This window comes from Alligator mississippiensis, chromosome 2 (assembly GCF_030867095.1).
Source record: "Alligator mississippiensis isolate rAllMis1 chromosome 2, rAllMis1, whole genome shotgun sequence".
Classification (NCBI taxonomy): domain Eukaryota; kingdom Metazoa; phylum Chordata; order Crocodylia; family Alligatoridae; genus Alligator; species Alligator mississippiensis.
This window is the reverse complement of record NC_081825.1, coordinates 21,141,680-21,169,408: the sequence shown is the minus strand read 5'-3', so window position 1 is coordinate 21,169,408 and position 27,729 is coordinate 21,141,680. Positions and strand designations below refer to the sequence as shown.

At 42.1% G+C, this 27,729-nt stretch overlaps 1 protein-coding gene across 4 annotated transcripts in view; it reads right to left on the bottom strand.

Annotated features, from left to right (window-relative positions):
- The window catches only part of HTT (huntingtin), a 155,881-nt gene extending 128,713 nt beyond the window's left edge, over positions 1 to 27,168 (bottom strand). For all 4 annotated transcript variants that reach the window (XM_006262647.4, XM_019479067.2, XM_019479072.2 and 1 more), the window contains exons 1-9: positions 26,989 to 27,168; positions 13,814 to 13,897; positions 13,159 to 13,279; positions 10,449 to 10,508; positions 9,287 to 9,366; positions 4,504 to 4,642; positions 3,872 to 4,013; positions 1,875 to 2,053; positions 717 to 921 (exon numbers count right to left, since the gene is read on the bottom strand). In XM_006262647.4, coding sequence (XP_006262709.1) covers positions 717 to 921; positions 1,875 to 2,053; positions 3,872 to 4,013; positions 4,504 to 4,642; positions 9,287 to 9,366; positions 10,449 to 10,508; positions 13,159 to 13,279; positions 13,814 to 13,897; positions 26,989 to 27,089 — 1,111 coding nt within the window. In that variant the 5' untranslated portion in view covers positions 27,090 to 27,168. The remainder of the gene's footprint in view (positions 1 to 716; positions 922 to 1,874; positions 2,054 to 3,871; positions 4,014 to 4,503; positions 4,643 to 9,286; positions 9,367 to 10,448; positions 10,509 to 13,158; positions 13,280 to 13,813; positions 13,898 to 26,988) is intronic.
- Between the last annotated feature and the right edge of the window lie 561 nt (positions 27,169 to 27,729).

The window sequence follows — 27,729 nt, the reverse complement described above, 5'->3', positions numbered from 1 at the left end:
AAAAACAGCAAGGTTCAAGGCACCACTGTGCCATGAATTTCCACCACGAGTTAAATAGGTCCCTATTTATAACAGATCAGAATGTTCCTTTTTCTGTCTAATGATAGAAGGTTAGTCCAACAAAGTTTTTAAAAGCAATCCAATCAGGGATTAAATATTTTGATTTGAAGAAATTAAGTAGCAGTTAAGCAAATACTTAAATTTATATATACATATATTAAAAAGGCCATGCACGGTATAGGCAAGAATATCAAAATTAAATCAAAGTAACAAACAAGCTTAACAGTCATGGTTTGCACTCACAGTGATTTTGATTCCTATAGCTACACAGTTGACAACAAACTCAAAATTATTCTAGATTTTATCAAGATCAGCCTTCTACACATCACAGCTGCCTTACAAAACACTGCAAAAAGAATATCAACTTTTTCATTAACTGATCAATTAATGTGGAACTCTTGTACCTTTTAGGTAGGCAAAAAAATATATATATATCTCTTAGTGTAGTCTGTTTTGTACTTGTGATTAACCCAAACTCAACATCTTTCTTTATGCTTTTGGAGATGACTGGTTATTTACAGAAGTGATGCTAAAAAAAAAAGTTATATAAAGTTCCATACAGAGTTTTATGAGGGCTTAAACTTCTTAATGACTAGACAAATTATGAATAGCCAACAACATGCTGACCTTAAGCAGACATCAGAATTATACTTTACCTATAAGTTCCACTATGCTCCCGCTGCGGCTCCTGCTGCTAGACTCATCTTTGGATACACTGACCTGCGCAATACCTCCCAAAGTGGTCAGGGCGTGGAGGAGATCAGGAGGGGGTGTTCTAAAAAGTTGCTGCAATAGTTCTAAAGCTCCAGTCACAACATTGTGGTCCTGATGCTGAGTGTAATGCAAAGTCAATTCATAAACCTAGAAATGAAAGAAATTAGTTTTAGTCTATATAGGCCACTATACTACCCTCTTCACCATGGTCTCTGAACTGCTTAATGCTACTGAACTCCTAGAAGCTATCCTTTTCCAAAACGAAAATCTAGGTGTGCAACTAGCATTTTGTTTTTGTGAATATATGTATAGATAACACAGATATAAGGGCAGATAAAAAGGTCCCCCTGCACTTGGAACAGAAGATGGAGTTTACAATAATGTTCCTGTAAGATTAGTTCCTGTAAGTTCAGTAATATATAATAATCATTACCACTACGCTATGGTGCCACCATCCCCCCCACTCAGGTGTGCCATAGCAGCAGCCCTTTTGCATTAGGTCTGTGATAAGCCTAAAGGAGGCAGAAGCTGACTTAGCTGTAGCCCCCCTATACCCACACTACACCTGGGGACAGAGGCACATGAGGATGTTCCACCTCTGTGCCTCCATTTCTGGGAGAAGCACAAAAGGAGCCGGACTGGGAAAAGGCTACAGCAAAAGGCAGCTTCTGCCAGCTTTAGGCTGATCAGGGCCCTAATGTGGCAATACTGTGCACTTGTACCACAGCCCTCCCCAGGCTGGCTGTATAGTAGATGTGAAGCAACTGTAACTGGAGGCAGCATAACCTGCTTGTGAAGTGAGGTGAAGCAGTAGCAAAAGTGACTCAACTGGGGATGCGACCACATTCAAAATCAGTGGTGGAGGGGTACCCCAACTCAAGGTTGAAAACAGCTGTATTATACTTGGTTTAATCACCCCTACAAAACATTTCATTCTTCAATATTAAATCTGCCAGTCACTGGGCAGACATAATCATCGGAACAACACTAACAAAGTAAACTTAAACTGTTAGCTATACAACAAATGTATTCAATATACATTATAAGAACATTTGGTTTTAAGCTACTTCATACTTTGAAAGAGATATGGTAACTCATACCTGTATAAGCTGTTCTGGTGAAGGCGAAATCTCTGCTTCTTTACGTGTTACACCAAAGCTACCTTTCAGGCTAGTATCCTTTACTTGCTGCTGCAGTAAAGGTATGAGATATCTAAGCGTGAGTAATACACCAAGAATTAAAAGAGTGGGATGCTCATCTTCTACAGGAACCAACAAACCTGAAAAAAGGAAGGGAGAGGAGGGTGGAGGGGAAAAAAAAAAGTTACCATAGCTGACAGTCTTCATAAAAAGGTTTTGTTTTCTACTCTTCCCCGCCCCACCACCAGCCCCACACACACTCCTTCCCTTGCCAGTTAAGTATATCACTAAGTTAACATAACTTTCTTAAAATCAATGTACCAAGATGTAAAATCATAGAAAAGTAGGGCTGGAAAAGACCTCCAGAAATCAAATCAATCCATGCCCCTGCTCAAGGTAGGATCATCCCTAGCTAAACTATCCTATACAAAACATCTGCCTAACCCATTTCAAACAAAACTGTATGAGTAACCCTATCACGCAACCAGGAGGCACCATTTCCAAAAACAAAATCAAGATCACCCCTAATTTACCACAGGTAAAGCAGGAGGATGGGAGCATGGTCAATGCCCTAACACTGAAAAGGATCTAGTTTACTTAAAATACACCTGAAGATCCTAAAAAGAGGACCACACTCCCCACAACATTGGCATGGATTTGCCTTCCTATCTGACTGCGGGTTAAATTCCTTGCTAATCCCAAATATGGAAGCAATTGGTCTGAAGGCAAGTGGAGAAGCAAGACCCTCTAGCTAGGAAACTCCAGATTAGAGTCCCAGCAAGACTATCATTTTATAAATTACAGAAGCCTTGTTAGGTCTTAAAAGTCAACTCAAGCTTCCAAGGGTTATTGAAGCTATTAGCTCTTCTGCCAAAAACAAATAAGATAATTAATACACACCCTCTTTGAATCTAGTAATCTATAAAATAGAGTAATTTAATGCCAAATCCATGATCCTACCAACAAAATATTTCACAGCACTAAATGGCTACTGGAGGAGGAGGAGGTAAGCATTTTATGATAACTATGTAGTATTGTATAAGGAGTGAAAGATTCAGAATTCTTCTAAAAAAAATTATAGGTGCAAGCTAACTACACATAGTTAAAAAAGAAAAATGTAATCACCACAGGTACACAAAAGTAAAAAACGGTGGGGTTACATTTATCTAAATCAGGAATTATGAGTGGGATCTGCAAGCTTGATTTTTCTTTAAAAATGGACAAGGGAGTATGGTACAAGGACCACAAGCATCCATCAGGAAAAGGGAACAAGAAAATCAAGTTTACATTCTCCAGGCAAAGAGTCAAGGATATTTTACATCAGTGACTTACTTCTGCTGCACAACCATGATTTCAAACATATATTTTGTAAGCCTTCTGAGCAAGCCACCCTGCTCTCCCCTTGCTTTCAAAATTACTTTGCAATGATTCAAACAAATACCCTGCCATGTTTGATAGTCAGTGTTTGCCGTATGTTCTCTATGCACAACTACTATAACAGTGATTTGTTTAAGAACTTTCATAAAAGGCTAAGTACAATTATTTTATTCTAGTTATTCTTTTCTGATTAAATGTACATTCAATTTTGGCTCCTTCACTTCACTTTAAAAGCATGTTTTCCCACTCAAACTTCAGTTCCAGATGTTCCATTTCATTTTTCTGTTTTGCAAAGAGGAGCCAATCACCACAGATGGTTCTAGATTTTAAAGTGTCCTGTGCAAAAGGTGATGAGACATTTAAAAAGGTTCTCATTATGTTAATCCAATTTGCTACAATATCATAAAACCAGAATTGGCAACACCTAATAAGCAGGTTAGCTTTACCCACCAGCCTCTAATATCTGAAGAGTCTCTTACACAAATTAATTACTCTAATGATTTAGTTTGACACTTGTCCAGCCTATTTCCCCCAGGAGTGGTCATGCCTCAAGAAAGCAAAAGCATTTTCCTGCATCTTACCTAAAAGTACATTCAATAGCCAGGCATAAAAATATTGCGTTCTTCGTGAATGTTGGCAGATGCTCACTGCTGATCCTGCCGCTGTCCGACGGATGGTAGGAGAACTGGATTTAAGATTAGCTATGAAGGCCTTCAATAAAACCTAAAATTATTATGAACAATTAAACCAATATTCATATGAAAGAAAAAAGAAGCAGAAGTAAATAAAGTCAGGAAATGTTAAAGCATCAAAAGGGAGAAGTTAACCCTGCTTTACTTTCATAAGCCTTAAATCAGAAAATGGTAGCACTGGAACAGATTTGTAAGGTCAACCAGTCTGAACTGCTGCATCAAGGCAGGCTTTACTGAGCCACCACCACACACTGACCCAGACCCTTCTTCAAAATTCTACAAATTTTTTCTCCAAGCTTTAACCCAAATCTGCCTTCCTGTTTAAACCCAATGATTTGTTGTCCAACTCTCAGCAACATAGATCATTCACCATCTTCTGTGCATGTATTTTTGCTTTAACTATTTACATATGGTAGCTGTTACACTATACTCTAACATTTAACTAATATTACTGTTGACAGAATAACTCCAGCACTTGGCATATCAGATTCAATATAGATTAATAGTTTAAATAATCTTACCTTAATTTCATTGTCATTTGCAAAGTTGCCAAAAGCAGCCATGATTTTTGGAATCGCTGCAGCTAATGTCTCTTGTACGGATTCTTCAGGCCGCTTACTTATTCTTGTTAAACATGGCAACAGGTTCACTAAATATGGCCTAGTTACAACAAGGGAAAAAATAATTATCAATTATTTTTTGCATGCATGTCTAATAGTTGGTCTGTCTCCAATCCATTCCTGAAGTTAAGTTTTGCAAGACAGTGCTAAATATGCTAAAGTACATAAAGTGGCAAAACTATACTACCATGCCCATGTGGGCGAGTGCAAGAGTTGTCATACTCATGTCAAAACTTTGAAACATTAAGTGGAAGTGAAAAACTATATGACACTGAGGACCACTAACCTTCTGAGGGACTGTATGGAGCCCCTTGCTCTGAAACATTGATACTATAGGGCCTTTAAATGCTCTAACATTGATGGACTCAGCCACAGAAAAAGCTTCATAGGCTAGAAGTCAGGAGAGACAGACCCAGATTCAATTCCAACATGCGCAGAAAATAAACTATCAGGGCCTTGTTACGCACTGCACTTTGAGCTGCTGAAATGTTGACTGGTACTAGTGCTAGCTCAAGTTTGGAGCAGTCACCTTCAATCTAAAAACTTTCTTGACAGCCCCTGACCTGCACATTTGTGACTTGCAACTACAGGGCATACAAGCAAAAGCCTGACTGGGAACTACTGTTGTGAGTTGACACAAAAGGACTGGAGAGCCAGGACAGGCTTCTACCCCTACTCTAGGTGGGGGGTTATGTTGCAAAATTGGGTTTGGGGGGAGAGGACAGGAACACGAAGCTGGGAGGTAAAGCATTAATGGGATGGAGGTGGGTAATGAAATAGTAGGTAAAAGGAAATGGGGATGGAGGATGAAATGAAAATCAGCCAAACACTGAACAATGAAATAAAAATAGAAAAAGAAATAGAGGAATGAAATTAAAGAAGGCCTCATGTTTTAATAAACAGGGATTGGGATTAAGGTGTGGGGGGTGCTGGTCATGCTTCCCAGGGTGGTTGAGAGCTGCGAGTGGTGAGTGAAAATGCTTTTGAGAGAGCTACTGCCCCTGCCCTGGAAAAGAAGCCCCAGCTCACAGAGACCCTATCCGGCCCCCTACCTTGTTTCCCCCGCCTCTCTTTCCAAACCCCACTCCCAGACCCTTCATGCCCTGTGACATGTGCTCTGCTGGCTGTTTGCATAGGGTTGAACCAATGGCTGGAGGTGGGAAGGTCACATCCCCGGAGGCAAGACACAGAGTAGGCTTGCTGTCAGAACCACGTCCCATCCCCTGGGTAGTAGAGTTCAGGGAGTGGAAAGTCTGTCCACAGAACAGGAAGGTAGTGGAGGAGACACTGCATCCTGTGATGTTGGAGGACTACATTTTGAGCAGCTCATCTGTGGAAAATGGCCACACATTAAATGGAACACAAGCCTGGTAACATGGATCAGAGAGTAAGCTGCCCTGGTATAACTAAGTCACTTAAAGGGTCATCCCCAAAATGTCACACTTGTAGTTTGTCCTTCATCCTTCAGGTTGTGCAGAGGATGAGGCAGCAGAGTTTATCAGCAAATAAGACAGCCTCTGTGGTGTGCAAGCACTATCATGTAGAAGCAGGACCTCAGCCTCACTACCACCTAATTTTTAGGTCCTAAGGGAGCCAAGCCATGGGCATAAAGGGCGTTCTTATTGCCTTCCTACCTAGAAGGAAGCCACAGCAAATCTGTATCAAGACCCTGGAGAAACTGAAACACTGCATGGAAAGAGCCCACACCGACAGACATGTCTCAGGCACTGCTTCTGTGCAACAACACTCAGACAATAGCTGCCTGTTCAGCGATGACATGCAAATTCTCTGTAAAAGTACTTTTTTTTTTTCCTTTTCCAAGTCAAGTATTATTGAAAAAAAATTAAAGCCATTACTTTCTGACTGACCCTCAGTTATCCAAAAATGGCAGGATTCCTAGGCAGAAAGCAGGGCAGAAGTGTGTCTTATAAACTAACTTCAGATTAACACAGCCACTTACCTCTTGGACTATGATTCCTAAGAAGTCTACTTAGGTTACATTTAAGTATGACAACTGGATCAATAGCAAAGGATACCAATATAAGCCACTGTAATGTGACTGTTATAGGCATGCTCCCAAAGAAATACAAGTGTAGCAAAATATCTAGAACAAATGAAGCTTCAACTCTGTTTAATTTGGAGTTGAAACTATAGCTTGCATCAAAAGGAGCATGCAAGTGTTAACAGTTGCAGAATATCAGCTATCACGCCCCCGCCCAAAAGGAGCAGGTCTCCCTCTTCTTTTAAAGCAGTTATAAAGTACATTTGTCCACAGCATAGAAGACTTAGGCTAGGAGCAGACATTCAGTTTCTATTAGGAAAATTCCCATTCTACTGGTAGAAACCAAAAGTGTACAGACATTCAGGCTTTTTCTCTGCGCAGAAGTGACCACTCTGGGACAAAAATAAACCCTGAAACAACCAGAATTAAAATTGCTCCCAGGAGAGTTTCTCGCAGGAGACAACATCCATACACTTTCTCCTAGATAAATTTCTGCAAGCCAGAAGGAGTGGAACCGGGAAAAGGCTTCTTGCTCTACCAAGAATAGGGTCACTTAGTCTTGAAAAGGTGGAGAGGGCAGGTGTTCCCTCTTCCCGTAGACTAGGAGGTGAGAGGAGCAGCAGCCACCACTCCCTGATTCTTCCCTAGAACAAGCAGCCCTTGGTTTCAAGAAAAGGTAGGGGAATTTGACAGCACCCAACAGTCACCACCCTGCTGCTCAGATGATTAGCAGAGGAACAAGGGGAAGCCAGAGGGGCTGGTTGCCCTTAAGGCTTCCTTAGCGGTAGGGATGGCCCAAGGATCAGCCCTCTACTGCCCTTGGCTGGAAAGCTTGCCTGTGAAGTTCTCCAGCCTTAGGGCTAGAGCAGGGGAGGGCAAGATACGGCCTGCAAGCAATTTCATCTGGCCCATGGGGGCCCACCATCTAGTTGTACCCCACCCAGCCCAAGCACTTCGTTCCCACCCTCATGGGCAGAAGGGCCTGGCTCAGCCAGTACGCAGCTTCTGGGTGGGGCTGCTGCTGCCACTGCTGCAGCCACCATGGGACTGACTCGGCTTCCATGGCATCCCATTCACTCTGGACAGCAGATAGGAAAGCGGTGGGGTGAGGGGGAGCTGCAGCTGGGCAAGAGCATGGAGCACGGGGCTGAGGCTAATGGCAGCACACAGCCAGCACTCAGGGGGTGGCGGGAGCGCAGAGCTCAGGTGAGCAACATGCGAGTGTGAGGCAGGGTGGGGAGCTGCGAGAAATGCCCCCCCAACAAGCTCCCCTCCATGCCATACAGCCCCTACTACTGGTGGCAGCAGCAGGCGACAGGCACTCAGGGACCACACAGGTGCTGCTGCCTGGCAGTCTGCAGCTCCGACCAGCGCTGCAATGGTAGCAAGCAACACAGCCAGGCCGGCCTGCCTTTTATCACGTGAGGCTCCGCACAGCACATGTGCAGCTCCTGGCACACACGCACCACTGGGGGAAGCCCCATGCAATAAAGCTAGATGCCTTTGCCACTCCCTGCTGTGCAAGTCCTGGGACTCCACTGGAGGTAGAGGGAAGTCCCACTGCCTGCTTCCCAGCAGAGTCCCAGGACATGCACAGCACATGGCAGGGAAGGCAGCCCACACGCATCACCCAGAGAAGTGCCACAAGTGCCAGAAGCTACATGCGTGCTGCAGGGAACCTGTCAAAATAGAGGTAGGCTGACCTGCCTGTGCCCTTTGCCACCATGTGCAGCACTGGCAGGAGCTGCACACTGCTGGGTGGCAGCACCTATGCAGGCCAAGAGCACCTCAAGCACCCACTGCCTGCTGCTGCTGCTGTCACCAGTGGGGGTTGTGGACCATTTTGGGGGGGGTGAAGAGTGTGTGGGGGGGACCCCACATCCCCCTCCCCTCCCTCACACACCATAACCCCCCCCACATACACACAGCCCCCCAATATACCCTATTACCCCCATACACACACAGACACACCCTCACAAATCCCCCATACTTGCACACCCAACCACACCCTCCTTACAAAATAATAGTCTTACTCTTGTATATTTTGGGGTTATTATGCAGTCACCTCTATATATAGTATGAAAATAAACCATGACAAAAATATTTTTGTAATAAAATGAAATTAAAATGTGTTATGGTAGGTGTTTGACTTTTAGCATGATTTGTTTGGGTTTTTTTGGTTCCAAGATAGCAATCCCCCTCCCCCTTCAAACGAGTACTTCCAGGGGCAAAGGGAGGGACTTCCAGTGGCCAAGGTCAGGGGGAGGGACTTCTGGTCCCAAGCTGCCAGCCAGGGCGCAGGGCACCTGATAAGGGGCAGGGCTACCCTTGACAGCTTATCAAAACTTATTAAGCAGCCCTCCAGCCAAAATAATTACCTGCCCCTGGGCTAGAGAAATGTCTGTACAATTTGGCTCCCAAGCTATATTTCTGCCAGAAGTTCCTTCCAGTAGAAATGAATGCCTATATACAGCCTTAAATCAACCAAATCCCATTAATCTGAGGCAGGAGTTTTTAAAAAACAAAACCATGACACCTAAAGTTAGACACGAATTAAGTGCTCTTCCCACCAATGAAACTGCATTTATTTTTTCAGTATGATGTTTGGACATGGTAAATAGTTATTACTGTTTCCACATACCACAATTATGTCCCAAAACATGCTGGGTAGAACACGTTTACCTGCACTTCTGAGGCCTAACCAGATGAGCAAGCTCAGCAAATCGCCAGAGTGCAGCTCGTAGACTTCGGGAAGCACCATTCTAGAGAGAGTGGTCAATTTGTTACTTTTCAGCAAGCACAAACACCCTGCATAACTGGACAGCACTGCTGTGATTTCACATGAATTTTACTAAAAAGAGCAATGCAGTTCCCAAACAACTAGCATTATGAAGTCCTACTACAGCCTCTGGACAAGAAGCAAAATTCAAAATACAGGCTAAACCCTTCCCTGCTTTAAAGATGGAACAAAAAAAACCCAAAACTGCATTTTCCTAGTCTTCTCCTAGAGTTTAACCAGATGTCTCTTACACATGGCCAGCAGTGAACAAAGGAGACAGATGAGTGAATGACTCATATCTGCACCAATGATATCAGCTCCAAAATAAGAAAGCGTGCATCCACAGACAACAGCAGAGCAGAGTTCTTGCTACTTATTTCTTCTCATGTATTTAATGGGACAATTTGCTATGCCTATCCATGCAAAAGAAATAAGGAGAGCACTATTTCTGAAGACCAGGCAGAGAGGCCCACTAGACAAGACTACTCAAAACTCAAGATAAAAGGAGTAGACTTAATTTTTTTAAGTAAAAATTAACACTCTGGTAAAGAATTGAAGCCAAAAAAAGGAGCAGATGAGCATCACATATTTGTTTGGGGGTTTTGTGTGCGTCACAATAAGTTTAATCCATTTCAACTAGACTATTAACCTGTCATTAACAGCATAAAATATTGAAAGAGCGGAGTAGTTAATGTGATAACCAACCATTTAAAAGTCTTTGATTATTTCCCACTCCTGTAAGTAATATTTCTTTTCAAATGCAAATATTCGCATACACAGACTACTAAAGATTAAAGAACACCTAACATTATAACATGGAAAATAACAATGACAGACTTGCATAGGATTATGCAGAACCTTCGACTCTTTGGCAGAAGAGAGCTACTCATGTCCCAAAGTAAATGTTTGTTTTGCCTAGCCCTAGACCATACTCCAGTGAGTTATACTTCTCCAGCATTTCATGTGAAACGGAATAAAACAATTAATATTGATGTGTCTAACCAACATTCTATGTTATTTAATGCCAAATATTTACAACAAAAAAGAAAAAAGAACTAAGCTCACCTTTTTAATCTCTTTGTAGAGTTCCAACTGTAACCTCGGAAGACTAGAATCCATCAAAGCCTGTAATAAAAATGCATGTAGAGTCTGTTGTACCATAGTAGAATGTACTAGTCAACAATATTATATGTAATGAAACAGCTGTTAAAACTACTATATAATCTTGACCAGGCACCTATTTGCAATATTAGGAAGAGGAATAGTGCATTTGGTGGTGTATGACATTCTTCTTTAACAATGCTTTTTCGCTACAGACAAAGGAAAAAAAGAGACAAGTGTATTCAAAGGAAAAGAGAAAAAAAAAGTTCTGTACATTGAAAGGGAGGGAAAAAAAGACAGAAAGCTAAGTCTTTCAGTTACTTTGCCAGGAAATACAGCATTTTCTAGGAAGCCTGTGTGTACAGTGTCAAGAGCATTTAAATGTAAAAAGCAACAGAAGGAAAAAGACAGCATCCATACCCTATAGTGTTGAGTGACCTCAACCTAGACTAGAACCAAAAATGTTCAGCAGTTTACAAATTCAAGTCTGAAGTTACTTACCTAAAGAGGGAAGATTTTAAAGGCATAAAAAGAAACTGAAATATAATTCTTGGAGACACTGCCATTAATAATTACACATTACAGAGATCTAATTCCAACTCTGTTTTACTAATAAAAGCATTTTTTTTAAATGATGTTTAATTTACAAACCCACTAGAAAGAGAGTAGTAAGAACGTCTAAATGTCTCTCTCCTGCCTTGAACAGGGTGATTGAGCTAGATGACCATGTGAGGTCTCTTTCAGCTCTATTTCCTTAGATTAAATGTTTCTAAGTTTACTATGGAAATTAAAAACAAAACTTCTATTTATTGCTAATGAAACATTGCCCCTCAGTTGTGGACGTTTTTTCCAAACTCAGTGAAATAGATCCCCGAGTTCTGGCTTCTGCCCTGCCCTCAATGGGGCAGAAGTTATGCCCTTGGGAAGAAGAAACTAGAACTGGGGTCTCTTCTCCCTGGTTAAGTACTCTAACCACTAAACTAAACAGTGGGAGGGGCGTTCCTCTTCCTCTGCTTTTTCCACTTACCCCAGGTTAAAAATTCCCCAAGGGAAGACTTATAAGTGCCACTTACTTGTGCGCATGTGCTACTTACCTGTCTAAAGGTGAAATCAGATCTGAGCCATTTTATCTTACCGCAAAATAGCATTTCCATGATGCAGTCAAGTAGGCCTGATTTGAGCCTGGATACTTCCTATTATGTTGCAGCCCACTTATAGTCTGCTTCTCTGCAGACCCCATTTCCTTAGAGGCTTCATGTTAGCTCTTTTAAGCTCTTTAAGATTCCTGACTGCAAGCCACAGGGATTTTAGGCTCGAATCCCCTTAATATTTTATTAAGAGTGCAATGTCAAAACATAATGTAACTAGCGTACAGCCAATTTTTTCCAAAAAAGATAAATGGACAGCTATTTAAAGATGACTTGCAAAGTCTGTCTCAAGTTTATTCATTTTTCTATGAAATTCTTTGCAAAAAAAAAAACCCTGCATGGAGGTAAGCTAGAAGGCACCTTTAAACAAAGGAAACTGCATCCATACTGGGACTTGCACCTATACATATAGCTATTTTGGTTAAAAACAAAAGCCAAAAGTTAAAACAATTATTCTTATGAAAGAAAAAGCTGAGTGCAAACTAGTATACAAATTTAAAATAGAACCCTTTCTCCTCTACTACCACACTAAAAATAATGTGACAGGCATCATTATTTGCATGCTTACAGATATAAACTGCCTTCACTTCTCTATTGACACTATTTATACACTGCACATTGTTTTGGTTCAAGATACTATGCTACTTCCTCCTATTATAAGGAGTGGTAAGAGAAAACACAATGTAGGAGCTTCACAGATAACAGTCAGCAATTAACTTGTCCATACATTGTTGATACACAGTAGTTGATGAAGGAATGGTTGCAACCAAAAGGCAAACTCCGAGTGACAGGCAGTAGATAATTCCCCTCCCCACCCTGTTAGAAAGACTTGAAATGATGCATGTCAACACTGGAAAAAAACAATTAAAAGGAGGTTTACAGGTCACCTTTACGAGAACCAGAGGTTTCCATCACCAGGTTAGTGAAAATAAGGTTAGTTTTGTACAGAAATTACAAAGTGACAGACACCAAACAACTCCGTGGGGAGAAAGTAAGGAAGATAGGTAGAAGTTGCTATTCTTAATAGATTTTGCCATAAATTGTAGAAAAAGAGAGTTTCAGATTGTAATGCAAGGGGGTATTTCCCCATTTCAGTTTATAGATTGATACTCTGCAACAGTTGGGAATAAAAAGGATTTAAATGAGATGAAAGGACATTCAGGAAAAGAAAACTTAACACTTTCTCCAGCCTATCCATTCTGACTCAGTGAGCATCAACAATAAATGTTGCCAATATCCTGGCCAGCCAGCCATGTTGGTCTTCCAACTTCTACCCCAATAACACAGTCATGCTTCTTTCCTTGGCCTAGACATCCACTACTGGAAACAGTGTAAAGGAAGCCACTCAGTATTTATACTATCATCATACTAAAGAACACTATTCTTCTCTCAAATACATGCCTTAGAGTGAACTGGAATTATGGGAAATGGATAGTGAAATGACTATTAGAGTATGGCTTCAGACAGAACACCACATTAGAAAAAAGGACAAATCTGATAAAATATATACATTATATAGTTCTTACTTTTATAACTTTATTGAGACACTCATCAGCAACCATCCTGACATCAGACTCTGCATCATCACTGCAGAGAAGAAAGAGTTCCATTGCAATTCCCAACAGTTTCTGAAATTCTGGAGAATTTCTGAATTGTATATGAAAAAAAGAAAAAAAAGAAAGCGTTAACATGCTAAAAAAGGAAAAATTACGTTATGGGAAGTGAACGTTACTGTTTATGAAAGATAACAATGGACTTTAGTCTTTGTCTTCCTAGCTTTCATTTTTTACTTTTGAAAGTTTGGAAATAGTTTTCTTTTTACTATCTATGCTATCCTTTTGTAATTAGCAAAAATATATTTCTCTACACAATGTTTGGAGCCTAGGAAAAGCCAACGATCCTTCATATTATTTACAGACCCCAGACATTACAAAGATCCCAAAGAAACATCACCTGCCGTATCAGAAGTAGCATGTTAATTGCTGCTACAGAGTCCATAAAAAGTATAAAATTTGTTGTAGGTCCCTACAAAGCCTGCTGAAGTCAAACCCTGATGTACCTTGTGTGAAAAGAGGAGGTTAAATATTTAAAAATGAATACTGATTAAATGTGGAAGCTGTAAAAAGACTTCATGAAAATTTTACCCACATTGCTAAAATTAATTTTTAAAAAATGTCTTACCTTAAAGATTGAGCAACTATATTTTCACATATCGTCAAGCAGTGATTCACTCGATCTTTCTTGGTAGTTGAAAGTTCTTTCTTTCTAAAATTAAGAAAAAAAGCACTGTAAATAAAAATAAGCCATAAAGTCTCAAAACAATTACTGCCAATTTGTGTGGCATGACCATTTAAATATCACCTTAAGTTATGCTGGTGTGTAAGGGTCAACCAAGGACAAAATGCCACACACTAATTACTTTCCCAGTAAAAGATAGCCCAAACCCAATGGCCTTTGCATACTAAATATGCAAGTTATACCCCCTTTTGCACACATGCAGAACACACAGTGTGGTGGGGAAAAAGTCACAATTCCACAATTTTTATTCAGGGAGGGTGCCACAGGGAGAAGATAATCTGAATTTAAAAAAAAAAAAGGAAAGGAAGGAAGGTAAAGAGAAGCATGTGCAGCAAAGTGGAGATAAGAGACAGAAAGCAGGACAGCAGGACATCCAAATTGCAACAAAACACTGTTTCACAAGATTCAAAACAAAATAAAAACAAAACACAGAGAGGTAGAAGTCGCCATTGTACGCCACTTCACCACCCTCAGTGGCTTACAGTGAGACAAGCTGTAGCACAGCGCTACTCCAATGGCTTATGTCTAGTATGGTAATATCTAAAGATATTAGAATTTAGTCAGTATTTACGGCTGCTTTCTGCACATACAAGTTGCAAAAGACACTGCATGACCCAAAAACTGAATTTAAGCCCTTCTGCAGTAAAACAGGTATAAAATGCAAAGGGACTAAGTGAAGGCCATTAAAAAAAAAAAAGATGATAGTAAAAAAAAAAAAAAAAAATTACAACTGCTGTGATTTTCCCTTTAAAATTACAAGATTTACACACAGTCCATTTCTGTAGTTTTCAACTGGGCAGCTGTTTGCTTCCCCAAGGCCTTAATTCCAACAAGGATGGGAGCTATAACAAGCGAGCAAATCTACTTGACGGGCGTGAACAAAATCAAGTTTGATGGCAAAGTTTTTCTATTAATTTCTTCTTCCCTAGTAGGGACTACACCTTAAGAAAATAATCTAATTTGTCACCTCCCAACACTTATGGATAGGGCTTATGTATAGGGGTACACCATTAAGATTTTTTTGGCCAATACCAAGGCCCGATTATTAACCAGCTGTATCAGCTGATACCGATCCAATAGCCGATATGCAGCCTGGCAGCTTGGAGAGCAGCATCAGGGTGGTAAGTGGGGGGGGGGGGGGGGGAGGCAGATTGAGAGCCCCATGGTGAGGGAGGGAATGGGGCTGGGACAGGTGCAGTCCAGCCAGGGTGAGCAGGGCATGGGATGGAGCCATAGGAGACTCGTCTGGGATGTGCAGATGGGACGGTGCGGGGGGGGGGGGGGGGAGGGGGGTGATCTTCTCCACTGTGTGCACCCGCAGCAGAGGCTTGGGGGGCATGTGCCCCCAGATTTGTGTACAGGGCAAGGGGGGGGGCTGCCTGCTGCAGGCTCGGAGCCAGGGGCAATGGCTCAATGAAGAGGCTGGGCTGGGGATGCGCAGGTGGCAACGGCACCGTGATGGGGGCTATGGGGGATTTTAGAGTGGCTATAGTCCATTCTGTGGCCCCCCTCCAAGCACTACTGCCAAAACCCACCTCACCCCCGACCACCCCAAGTGCAGCCCCAGGCCAGCCTCCCCCCCAAGAGGAAGAGGCTGATGCAGCCCCTGGCCCTGAGCCCTGGAGTGGGCAGCTCGCCCCACACACTAATCCAAGGGGCACATGCCCCCCATGCCTCCCCTGGGGGTACGCACAGCAGCAGAGAGCAACTCCCCTACCCCCCCCCCATGCACGCAGCTACACTGGCCAAAAAAGCTAATTGCCAATAACGTCAATTTTCCTTTTATCAGTGTCGATCCAATACGGACCAATATACTGCCGCACCTCTACTTATCAGTCAACTACTATAATTGTTTTTATAAAAGACAACAGTTTATATTCATTTCAGCTGTCCTACAATGCCATTTCACAAACGTGTGACCAGCCAGCTCTTCAGGCAAGTGATCCAGCAACTCAAAATGTGAGAGTTGCTCCTGTAATATTCTTATATCACAAAGTATTTAACCCCCCCACCCCAAACCAACCACTCTCAAATGTGGCCAACAACTCCAATGTATTCGCTGTACAGCAGGACAATCATTTTGTGACTTGAGGACTGAAAGAACTATTCTACTTGTGGCCTAAAAGATTTTAGCTCATTTCCAAAGCTGTTGTTTCTTCATTAACAAACTTGAAAGTATTTTATTTTCACTCTCTATTCTAATATTATAAAAGCCCAAGTCTGTCTCACTTTATTCGTGCTTCGATTAGCTGACAAACAGCCAATCAGAGCACGAAGAAGCATTCTGACAGAAGGCAGCCTGCCACCATGATGGTGGGGACACAGGGGACTGGGGGGGGGGGGGGGAAAGAGGGGCAAGGCCCCCCCTCCCTGCTTCTAGGAACTGGGGGGGGAGAGAGGGGCAAGGCCCCCCTCCCTGCTTCCAGGAGGCAGCAGCAACAGAGCAGACCCTCCATCCCCATCCGGTCACCACCCACCCCCATCGTTCTTGACAGGAAATTAGATAGTATATGTATAAAAGTAAAGATGCTGATTACAATATGGCCATATTTTTACCTTGGCAGCAACAGCACAAGTCATGTGGTATGGCCAAGTTACAGCTCTAAGTAACATCTGGTATCCATCTGTAACAACTTGCCTAGCATAAGTCATTCTTCCTTCCTAATCAAAATCTTTTGTAAGTTGTACTACAAATGCAACAGTCTAAGGTTGATTAAAAGAGAGGAAAAGCGATTTTTAAAGGCACTTTCATGTCTACAACAGAAGTCAGGCACACAAAAGAAAATTCCAAGTTCAAAGTGTGAAAAGGGTAACATGGGATAAAATGCATTTCGTCCTGTACATGGCTGAAACTATGATGTAATAACCAACAGATCCTTTAAAAACAAACAAACAAACAAAAAAAACACAAATCAAGCAAGAAAATAGACACAGCTGAAATAAGCAGATCCCATGTTAAAGCTAGTCAATCCATTTTTCCTTCTTGGCTATAACAGCTTTGAATGATGGTTAAGTTTTTCCTGTAACTTTTTTTTTTTTTCTTTGTAAGTGAACCTAGCAACCCCAAATTTCTCTATATTGAACCTTTTTTAAAAAAACTGTGCTCTCAATCTTCCATTCTGAATCCATACGAAACATCAAGTTTTCAGCTTCTAAGACTGTAGCACATGTACAGCTAATGTCATATGCTTTCAACAAAGGGAATTTAGTAATTTTAAACACAGGTATTCAGGAATTGTTTGACACCCAAGAATAGAAATTTATATAACCACTTAAAAATGTAAGGTCTAACATTTCAAAATGAAATTAAGAGCTTAACTTCTAGGATATTTTAAGAGGGGGAGAAAAGGGAAGGCATCAGCCCCCTCAGTTGTCAGCCAAAGAACTATGAAAGTTACCAGTTTCCTCTTTTTAGCAAGGCTGTATAACTACAAAATATCACAAAATGAAATATATAAAGCTTTACATATGATAAAAGCTCATATAGATACTGGTTGGCTATAGGTTACACCAATTCTTCAGTTGCAAAAAGTAACCCTTTAATCATCAGCCAAGCATAGCAATTCCTTCCTGGTCAACACTACTCCCATCACACAACACACACAAGCTAATCTGCAGGCTACAACAGCATGAGGAAGCAGAGGCCACATGTGCTAGTATGTTCCTGCCCGATTCCTGCGGTAACATTTCTTACAGAACTTGCAGATTTTACTCTGTCAGCTCTTATAGCATGTTAGCACCCACATAAAATAGTGTGGGTATTTTGCGTAGTTAATGACAAGGTCATCTTAGGAGTTCAGTTGTTTGGCACAATATGAATATTCATATCAGTCATGTGAAACAGGATTTTGTTCCTCACGTTCAACTACAGTTGACCACATTCCAGAAGACTCCACATCTGACTAACCTTACTGAACAAACTTTGCAGCTTTTAGCAAGTAGGAGGGAAAGCAGCAATACAAGTATGAGGTATTCTAAAAAAGACAGAGACCTAAGTACTGCTAACCAGCTATTTCTCCTTCTGCCCTAGAATTTTGCCCCATACTCCTAGTTCCCCTAAATACACAACAAATAATCCACTCAGGCAAACTGAGAATAATCTGTGAAAAAAAAAAAAAAAAATCCCCTTAGCTCCCAGGTAACTAGGGTTGCAGTCTACAGCCCCTGTGCACAGACCAAGTGCAAAGGTAGCTATCCAACATATATAAATATCCTAAATTTACATAAGTTTGGGACATCCTAAATTTACACATATTGGATAGGTACCTCTGCACTTGGTTCGTGCACAGGGACTAAACCCTGAGCTCCGGACTGGGCCATATGGCAGGTAGTTGACAATTGCTATGCTACCACAACATATACTTGATCCAAGCCAAAAAGCTGAGAAGCAATTGTTCTCCCAAATACATGAGATTTAAAAAGGTACTGAAACCAATTTCTTAGTCTCATTGTATCTCAGTGTTTCACATCTACAAACAGATAAGTTTACTGTGTCTTTTATTGTACAATGATATTCTGTATGAACATTTCTTGTGTTAGAACAATTCACCATATTAACTACGCATACTGATTCAATACTTCTGTTGCCCCTAGCAAGTTTTTCCCCTCAATAGCTTTTGGCATTTTACTATAGCTGCATAATACATTTAAACTGGAGATCATACTAGAACCTCTACTGATACCGGTCACAATTCCTTATTGCCTTTCACCATCTCCAACTGCTTGCAAATTATATTTATTCCAGTAGCATTTACAAGTTCCATTTGGTGTTCCATTGCTCCTGTATTCATTATCCAATAATGTTTTAAAAATGTCATGCTGCTAACAATACCCATGTAATTTTACAGGGACCACCATACTTACTTTGACAATTAAAAAGACACATTCCATGTGTGAGCCCACACCCTGGGGATACCACAATGTCTAGTATTCTAAATTAGAGAGCCCATCCCTGTAATTCAGTACTGTAATAAATCTGTCTAAGTTAAGCAAAGTCTGAGTTCTGTTTCCATTTCTTTCCTAGAGTCTTAGATGTGGGTACTACCCCTGTATACATTAGTATCAGTTATATAAACAAGTACAACATAAGAGAAGACTTCAGGTATTCAAAGCCCATAATCCGTTATTTGTTACCGATTAAAATTCTTTATGTTAAGTTTGCATGCCCAAAACATGACCAGAATCTCAGTCTAAATAATGTATTTAGATTAACATTTTTATCCTCTCTCTCTGTCATGGAAACTTCAGCATCATATAGCCAATGCTAAAGAAAGCCCCAAATGTTTTAAGTGGTCTATTCAAATTAATGGATTTGCCACAAGTTTAAGTATGAAGCTCTCATTCAATTAAGAAAATCTCCTAAATTGGTTTAAAATACCTAAAAAGTATTAGCATTTTAAATCAATTCAGTTAGCAAACCCTAAGCATGTGCATTAGAAGTAGCCTCATAGTAAGAATAATCTACTGCTAAACAAAAAAGAACAAATGATCATAATAAACAATGTATGTTGTCACTATAATATATTTGCTGATTCAGCTCAATGAAGAGCACTAAATTATTCAAGTAAGATACAAAGTACTTAAATACACAGCTCACAAAACAGATTTCACTCTCCTTTTTTTTTTTTTTTTTTTTTTTTTTTTTTTTTTTTTTTTTTACACAGTATTTCCTGGAAGACAGAAAAAAAGTAGTCAATTACTTTTATTATTCACTTTTGACAACTGCTCAGGAACCCTGAAATTAAATGGATCTTTCTGCAACTTAATTTATTTGGCGTAACAATGCTCAAATTTTCTAATTACGGTTACAGTACCATCTTTGCCCCACACCCGCCCCATGCACCACCACTTGTCTTTTCAAAAAAAACAAAAAACATTAAGCCAGTCATCTATTCCCAAAGAGATGATTTAGGCTTTTATATTCAGGAAGAAGTTTTGTACTCCCAAATACTAGCCCTTCCTATTTTTTATTTTTTTTGGAAAAAGAGAGATGTGGTCTGATTGTCCCAGACTGACTCGCTTCAAAACAGGCACCGGACTCCATTTAGACATGGAGTGGCAATTAATTGGAATTAACCCCTTGTGCTAGTGAAAGCATCTCAGCATGTCACTGGTACTTAAAGTGGGACAATGGGTTTGTAGTCTGTAGGATCCCAGAATAAAAGTTTTTGTCCCAGGAGAAATCAGACATCTGCTTTTGGCAATAGGCAAGGTACTCATGTGAGGTAGGATTTCAAATAGATCTTTCTGTGTGGCATTTCCTATTAAACAACTTGTGCAAACTAGATGTCAAGCAAGGAGGCAAGGTCTAGGGTACAGTCACTGCATCAGGGTGCTATGGTCAAATGGAAGAGGCAAGACTAGGAATCTTAAATTAGTGGCTCAAAGGCAACTTTCAGCACAGTACTACTGCCATTTCCCTGCAACAGTCAAGCAGTTTCCTGCTACTGCGTGAATTGAACCAATGGTAATCAAGCCCCAGTACACGGGGATAACAAAGTCATCCAACTAAATGTAACAGGAAGTCTTCCTTAGTGGTGACTTATCATTACTCCCTGTTCAGTTTGCTCCCTGTTGTGAATCTCATTCACGTGTTCCTAACTCTCCCCATTCACTTTATAAGAAACGTAACTCTACCCTGATAATTTCACTCCCAGTATCAGATACATAAATCCCTTTGTGGATCTGTGCTTTAAGTGACTTTGATATTGCTATTTAAAAACCCACTGAAAGTCAACAGGAACCTAAAAATCATTTGAATGCTTTAGCTTTAGTCAGAAATCAATACCATGCTGCTGTCCAACACCATGTCAGATATTGGTTTAGTATGGATCCAAAACAAGAGTCTAATTTACCTAATCAGACTACATTTGTACTTGCATATGGACTTGTTATTTATATGTGAATCATAGCAACTAAGGTGCTGAATGTGGATAATCAGTTTCTTTATACAATTAGGCACACTCCAGTCCAAAGCAAGATCCAACAGTGTTAAAAGCTAGCAGAACTGACATAACCAATCCAATCACTGACAGTCAATTCATAAGCTGAGTGAAAAATCAAATTTGCTATCTATCTACCCAAAATGAGTAAAAGAATGCATTTGGGATTTGACTCTTCAGAACTAAAGATGACAACTAGTTATTGGTGATCAAATAAGAGAAAAGCACCAGGTGGTATTCAATCTTTTTTCTTCAAAAATCTAGTTGGTCTAATAAAAGCTATCACCTCTACCACAAGCTCTGATTTCTTTTGCCTCTAGACCAACAGGGCTACAACCTGGATACCTGAATCAACATCAGATACTCAGAAAAATCTATCTATCTATCTATCTATCTATCTATCTATCTATCTATCTATCAAAAATCCTGTCTCCATGGGAACCAAACACTAGGTTGTAGGATACAGGCCTAATGGATTTTTTATGTACTTGTGATATAATACAAAAAGTCTGTCAACCATTCTAAAACAACAAGGAGTGATCAAGTTAACAGAAACAAAGGACAACATGCTTCCTCCTGTAGCAAAAATTAGAGGTGCACCAATACATCGGTCCCTATCATCACTGATACAAGGAAAATTGACAGTATCCGCAGTCGGCTTTTTTTGGCTGATAACGTCACTGATAAATGTCATATGCATGCATGCAGCCTGGCCACTTGGAGAGCAGCGTCCGGCCAGAGTCTGTCTGTGTGTGTGTGTGGGGGGGGGGGAGGGGAAGGCAGATCAAGGCCCCAGTGGCTATGGAGGGAGTAGGGCTGGGCATGGGATGGAGCAATGGCTCATCTGGGGGGTGGCTCCCACCACAGCACGCATCCCCAGGGGAGGCATAGGCGGCATGTGCCCCACAGATCTATGCACAAGTAGTATGGAAAGTTAAGCCAATCTAATAAAAGGATTATTTGAAGTGGCCGAACTATATCCCACAGATAAAAGGGATAGTAACTTCAGCTGTTGACAGGTGGTACAGTCATGAAAATGGTAAATACGGAATATTAGGAGGGTCTGAAAGCAGCAATATGGCACAAACCCAGACTCGGGATGTTGCAAGCAAATGTGGCCATGATTGCAAAGAGAAGAAAACACCCAAAAAACAACACACACACACACCACATACACACCAGTATTTCAACTACTGCTGGTTCAATGCCAAGGAATTATAATTACATTACAAACAAAACAATGGGAGGCAGTGCTGCTCATGCGGCAGAAGAGAGCTGGTTTGCCTGCAGTGGACATGGTGGGAAAGAGAAACTAGTTTGCCCACACTGTGCACACCACCAAGGAGGAGCTGCACTGCCTGTACAATGGAGGGGAACCAGGTTGCCGGTATGGTAGAGAAGAGCCAGGCTGCTCAGACAGCTGGGGGAGGAAATGACGCTGCACAGCCTGGGGCAGATGCGTAACTGCCAACCAGGGGGAAAGGGGGGGTGGCACAACTCCACACTGCTGGGCCTTACCTCTGACCAGGCTGCAGCCCTGTGCCTTGCAATCAACACAGAAATCTGGGGGAGGGGGAGCATGCCCCCCCACACACACAGCCTACAGATTGGGAAAAAGAGGGAATGGGTGGGGTGGGCACCAGCAGGGTATGCAGCCTAGGAGCCTGCAGCTGTGCAAGACCCTACTGTCCAGAAGTTGGTCAGCCCTGTATCAATGGGAATAAGAATCAGTTAACTGACAAATATCAAAAAGCAATCCATAATGGTAGACTAGCAAAAAAGGAATGTTTTTCTATTGAGACTGTGGGAACTGTTAACTAGGTCTGGCACTATTACATGCTTCCAAAAAGACACAGAATTAAATGTCATTGTAAAATGTAAGCATACAAACACAGAGAAAATGGTAAACTACAAGGACAGGAAAGTCAAAGTGTGACCTGAAACACTTGGTAACCCTCACCCAATCAAACAAAATGTATATGAACATCCAAATGCAGTTATACAAATAAGAAAAATATATGCAGGCCGGTCTTCCAGAACAGTCAGGGGTGCGCACTAGATCCTGGAGACAAAAGTTCAATGAATCATTGTGGATAAAGACACTCAACAGGCTCTCCTGATGCAATGCTGTAGCGTAAGAAGAGCAATGTAATACTTAGATATATAAACAATGAGTACAAATGTTGGCGAGACGAATGACAGAATGCTGCACTAGTTGTTTTATCTATATTTTCAAAATAATGTTGGAAAATAGGAGGGAGCAAAAAGGTAACAGAAAAGTTAAAGGGTTGGAAAATGTGTTAGAGCAAAATATGAACAAATGACTCTGCTTAATTTATTAAACAAGACAAGCACTGCAGTGAAAATAGAACATTTACAGGGAAATACTAGTTAGTGATTCTTCAATTTAGGAAAGAAAAAACAAATCAATAGTAGAATCTGAAGACAAATCAAATAAAGTATAGTACAGCACACACATTTAATGACTGGTGATTATTAATCAGATTCTCCATCTGCTGCAGCCTTCCACTGAAGACAACATGACTGTCTGGAAAAGACACTTTAGAAAGTGACTCTACTTAGCTCCAGGGTATGGGTGGAATTAATTACACGGGGCATGCAGAAGGTCAGACACAAGGACCGAATATTACCTTCTGGCTTTAAACTGCAGGAAGGTATGAAAGTTTGATTATGATATGTCATTTCAAATATTTGAACTCCCACGATTTTGCAACTTAAAAAATACAAGACCACTCAGGATTAGACAGGAATGAAAGAGAGCAGCTTAGATGCCACAAGGGCTCAGAGGCAATGTTTTGTCAGCCAGCTCAGCCTGGGTTTCATCAGGGAGGATGGCAGAGACGCACACAAAGGCCAGGACAAAAGTCAGAGATCACTTCATCCCTCTATTCACAAAAGCCAGCATTTTCTGTACCTGCATGAAATAATGAGAAGCTTCCTGAGTTTCACTTTCAGCTATCACAGGGTAATAAATATGAACAGTTTGAATTTTATTAGTAGATGACAAAAGTCATGAACCAAAATGACGACAAAAAGCCAGAAGGAAAATACAGAGCGCCCGAGTGAGGGACTAACTTAAGAAGGATGGGGGTGTGGAGGGGAACACAACTAGGTTACAGAAAATACAATATTAGCCAACTAAGCTTGGGGGTGGGGGAGGGTGGTGGCAACGCTGAGAGAAAAAGAAGATAGATGCACACAAACTCATACAACGGTCCACAAGGAGGGAGGGGGTAGGTTGGAGGAAGTTTCTCAGTCTGTGTAGAGTCTCATCATGCGGGTCCTCTTCAGGTGGAGTAGAGCAGTCACCTACTCCCTAATAAATCCTCCTCTTCCCTCCCACCCACCTGCCCCTCTAACTCACTTCAAACTGAACAGTTTGCCCATATCCTCAGGAGGACGTGCTAAATGCTGAAAGTTCACCATGCTGTCACAACTTTTACCAAAGCTACTTCTAAAAATATTTATTTGTCCATACAACAGAATGTGGTTCTTTTAGGTAACGCTCGTCTTACAAAACTAATATTATTATTAAATGTAATTTTCAAAATTAGTAATCAAGAAACTAGTAGTTTCACTTTTATGTCTAGTCAGGTTGCTGTTTTGTGACTAAACAACATCCAAGTTGAAGATGGCACAAAGGAATGCTTTAAAAAGTTCTCTCTTGCTCCTCCCGCATTAAAAAAAAAACCCAGCAGCATTCAGATGGAATTTTATTAAAGTATTTAAGTATAGTTGACCCTCAGTATTTGCATTCTTCCAAGACAGAAGTGGCAGTTAAAAAAAATAAGAGAGTTTGTAAATAGCTTGATAATGTTTAAAAGGAAAAGTTGAGAGAGAGAAAAACAAATTCACAAGTTGCTTCCCTCCTATAACCAACAGAAATGGATTATAATCTTATACTATATGCAGGTACTTCTTACAAACAAAGTGATTTTGTCTGAATTCCAAGCCTCCCAACATCCTAATAGTATTCCTGTATTTTCAAAGTTATTTACAATATGAAGTTGTAATTTATACAGTGACATTGAGTAAGCAAGGTCTTGTAAGTTACAGTGATAACTTTTCACAGTAAGAACAAGTACATGTCACTAAGCCACCCAGCCAGCTTGTAGTTTTGCCACATCTAGTTCTCAAGTTACCTTCTCTTCCTTGTTCCTTCTAAATGAAAGATTTAAACCAACAATTAAGAAGACTGTTGGATTAGATTGTTGAACAACTGAACGGTTGAACAACTGAGAAGATCGTTTATCATATTGTAAATAACAGTTGTAGGAGGTAAAGCAGTGAAAGACTTTACACAAAAGTCTATTAAATGAAAAGTAAACATACAGAAAAAGATAAGACTTTTCTCCCTTATTAGTATCCCTAGTTCAGTTTAAAGCACATGCCTGAAGCTTTCTGGATGTGGGTATTAAAATCATTTTAAAAAATTAAAGCAAAGACTACCAATATAACCCTTCGTAGTGTTAGAGTACAGTTGTATTGTAACTTCACTCATACAGTTCCTGGGGATTCCCAAAACAACCAATTTCCTATGCCAATTCTAAATTGCAACAGAGTTGATAAGGACAGGTCAGAGTCTGATTTCTCAATGTTTATTTTGCAGGTTCCCAAGACAAATTTTTATTTTTGTATTTCATGCCCATATTTGCAGTAATTCACAGCCAGAGCTCTTTTGGAGAAGGACTGTAAGAGGCTACTTTATCAACACCTTTCTGGATACATGCAATTAAACTGGATAAGAGAAAGCTTGTATTAAAGCTGTTCAGTGATGAAAATGCCTCAGCCTACCCTCCAAGAAGCAAGAGGCACCAACACATGCAGAAAAGCTGGATATAATTCCATAGCAGAGGCACAGGCGGCTCTCCTCACATGCCCTGCCATAAGAACATGAAAAATAAATAAAGATCATTCAAGACAACTCTCTTGAAACAATGTATACCATGTCAGCTTCCCTGATGCAGGCTCTAGGCAGATTCTTTCAGAGGATCTGACGTGAGCTTAGGCTCACTAAAGCTTGTGCTATATATATATATATATATATATATATATATATATATATATAATCTCCTTGGGATACTCCATAAGGCGGCAAAACTGCCCTGCCTTCAGCTTGCCTGATGTCTGGGTTTGGCATTGGTGCCCAGGAATCCAGCTCCACTGCTAACTGGCTCCATGCCTAAAGCTGCCAAAACCTCCACTTCAGAAATTACATATTCTCCGTCCTTCTGCTCCTTCCAATGTAAAGTGCGCACCACTTTACACCACGCACCGAGTCAGCGAAGCTCAACCAAGGCACCTCAGCACTCTGGGGTGCTGCGAGACCCTTTCGGGGTGCCACAGGATGCCACACAACGTCAGTACCATTAGCTGCGCAAACATGGTTCACAAGAGAAACCCCAGAATAAGAACCCACAACATTAAAAACCATTCTGCCCTGCAGGGTCTTTCTGAGCTCTTAACAACAGAGACGTCAAGTCACGCAGAAGCAGGGGCGGAAGGGACCTTCAGAGCTCATCCAGTCCAACCCTGCCCCACACAGGATCATCCCTATTCAAACCATAATCTAAACCGTGCCTAAGATGACCGCCAGCCCTGACACAACACACCCGAGCCTGCCCCAGGTAAAGCAGGAGCGCCGCTGAAGCCAGCGTCCTGTTTCTATGAGATGTTGTTGACATCGCTCAACAAATCCTGCAAAGGAAAGCAAAACCCCCTCAGCCTGCACCAACCTGACCATAGCTTAAAAATTTCTCCCTGGCATGAAATGTGGCGACCGGACTGACCCCGAGCAGAGGGGCAAGGCCCTCCAGCCAGAAACCTCCGGGTTTGGTGCCAGCAGCAGCCAACACCCAGCGCCTCTGAGGGAGGCTCAGCCCCTCAGACACGGGGAGCCGGCCAGCGGGGGCAGCCCCCGTAGCAGAAGGCAGACGCCGACACCGCCCCGGCCAGGGCCCGCACCGCCTCTGCCGACAGGGGCAAGCCCACAGCTTCCCTGGGCAGCGGCTCCGCGGCAGCAGCAGGAGCCCGCGGCCCGGCGGGAGCTGCCTCCCTGCCGCCTCGGGGGGTCCCTCGGCCCGACCCGGCACTCACGGCCTGTGCAGCGGCTCCTCGGGGACGGTGGCCGGGCCCTGCTGCTGCTGGAAGGAGCGCAGCGACTCGAAGGCCTTCATCAGCTTCTCCATAGTGGCCATGGCGCCGCGAGGAACGGGCGAGACGCTGCAGGGGCCGCGATGGCTCCGGGTTACCTCGCCGCCATCTTGGCCACGTCCCGTCGTGCCCCGCGCGGAGGCGCTCACGAGGGCAACGGGTGGAGGGGGGGGAGCGACAGCCTCATCCGCCAATCAGAAACGAAGATCGAGGACCCGGGATTCGCCCTCCCCGCCACTAGCAGGGTAGGGAGGGAAATGACAAGCTTGGTTGAGAGCTGCAGTGACGAACGGAGCCACGCTCCCTCCGGGCGCTCCGCCCACTTGGCTCTGCTAGTGGGCGGGTCCTAGCGCCGCTCGGGTACTCGGCACGCGGGCGCCCTCTGCTGGCTATGCGGTGCCGATGCTTCGTGCCCGGCGGCTGAGCCAGGCGGAGGGGAGAGGGGGGACCTGATTCATAGCAGCCCCCACAGCTCCTAGAAAGGAGACTGGCACGTTGGGTGCGCCCCCGAGCTGCCCCCGTCGCAGTGGGGTAGGGCATGGGGGTGTCCCGGGGGGTGTGAGCTCGTGTTTTATCCAGAGAAGACAGAGCAAGTTCCTCTGAATATCTAGGTTGTAGCTGGCTTGGTCTGGAGGCAAAAGCAATCAGGACTTGTGGTAGAGGAGATCTCTTTTATTAGAGCAA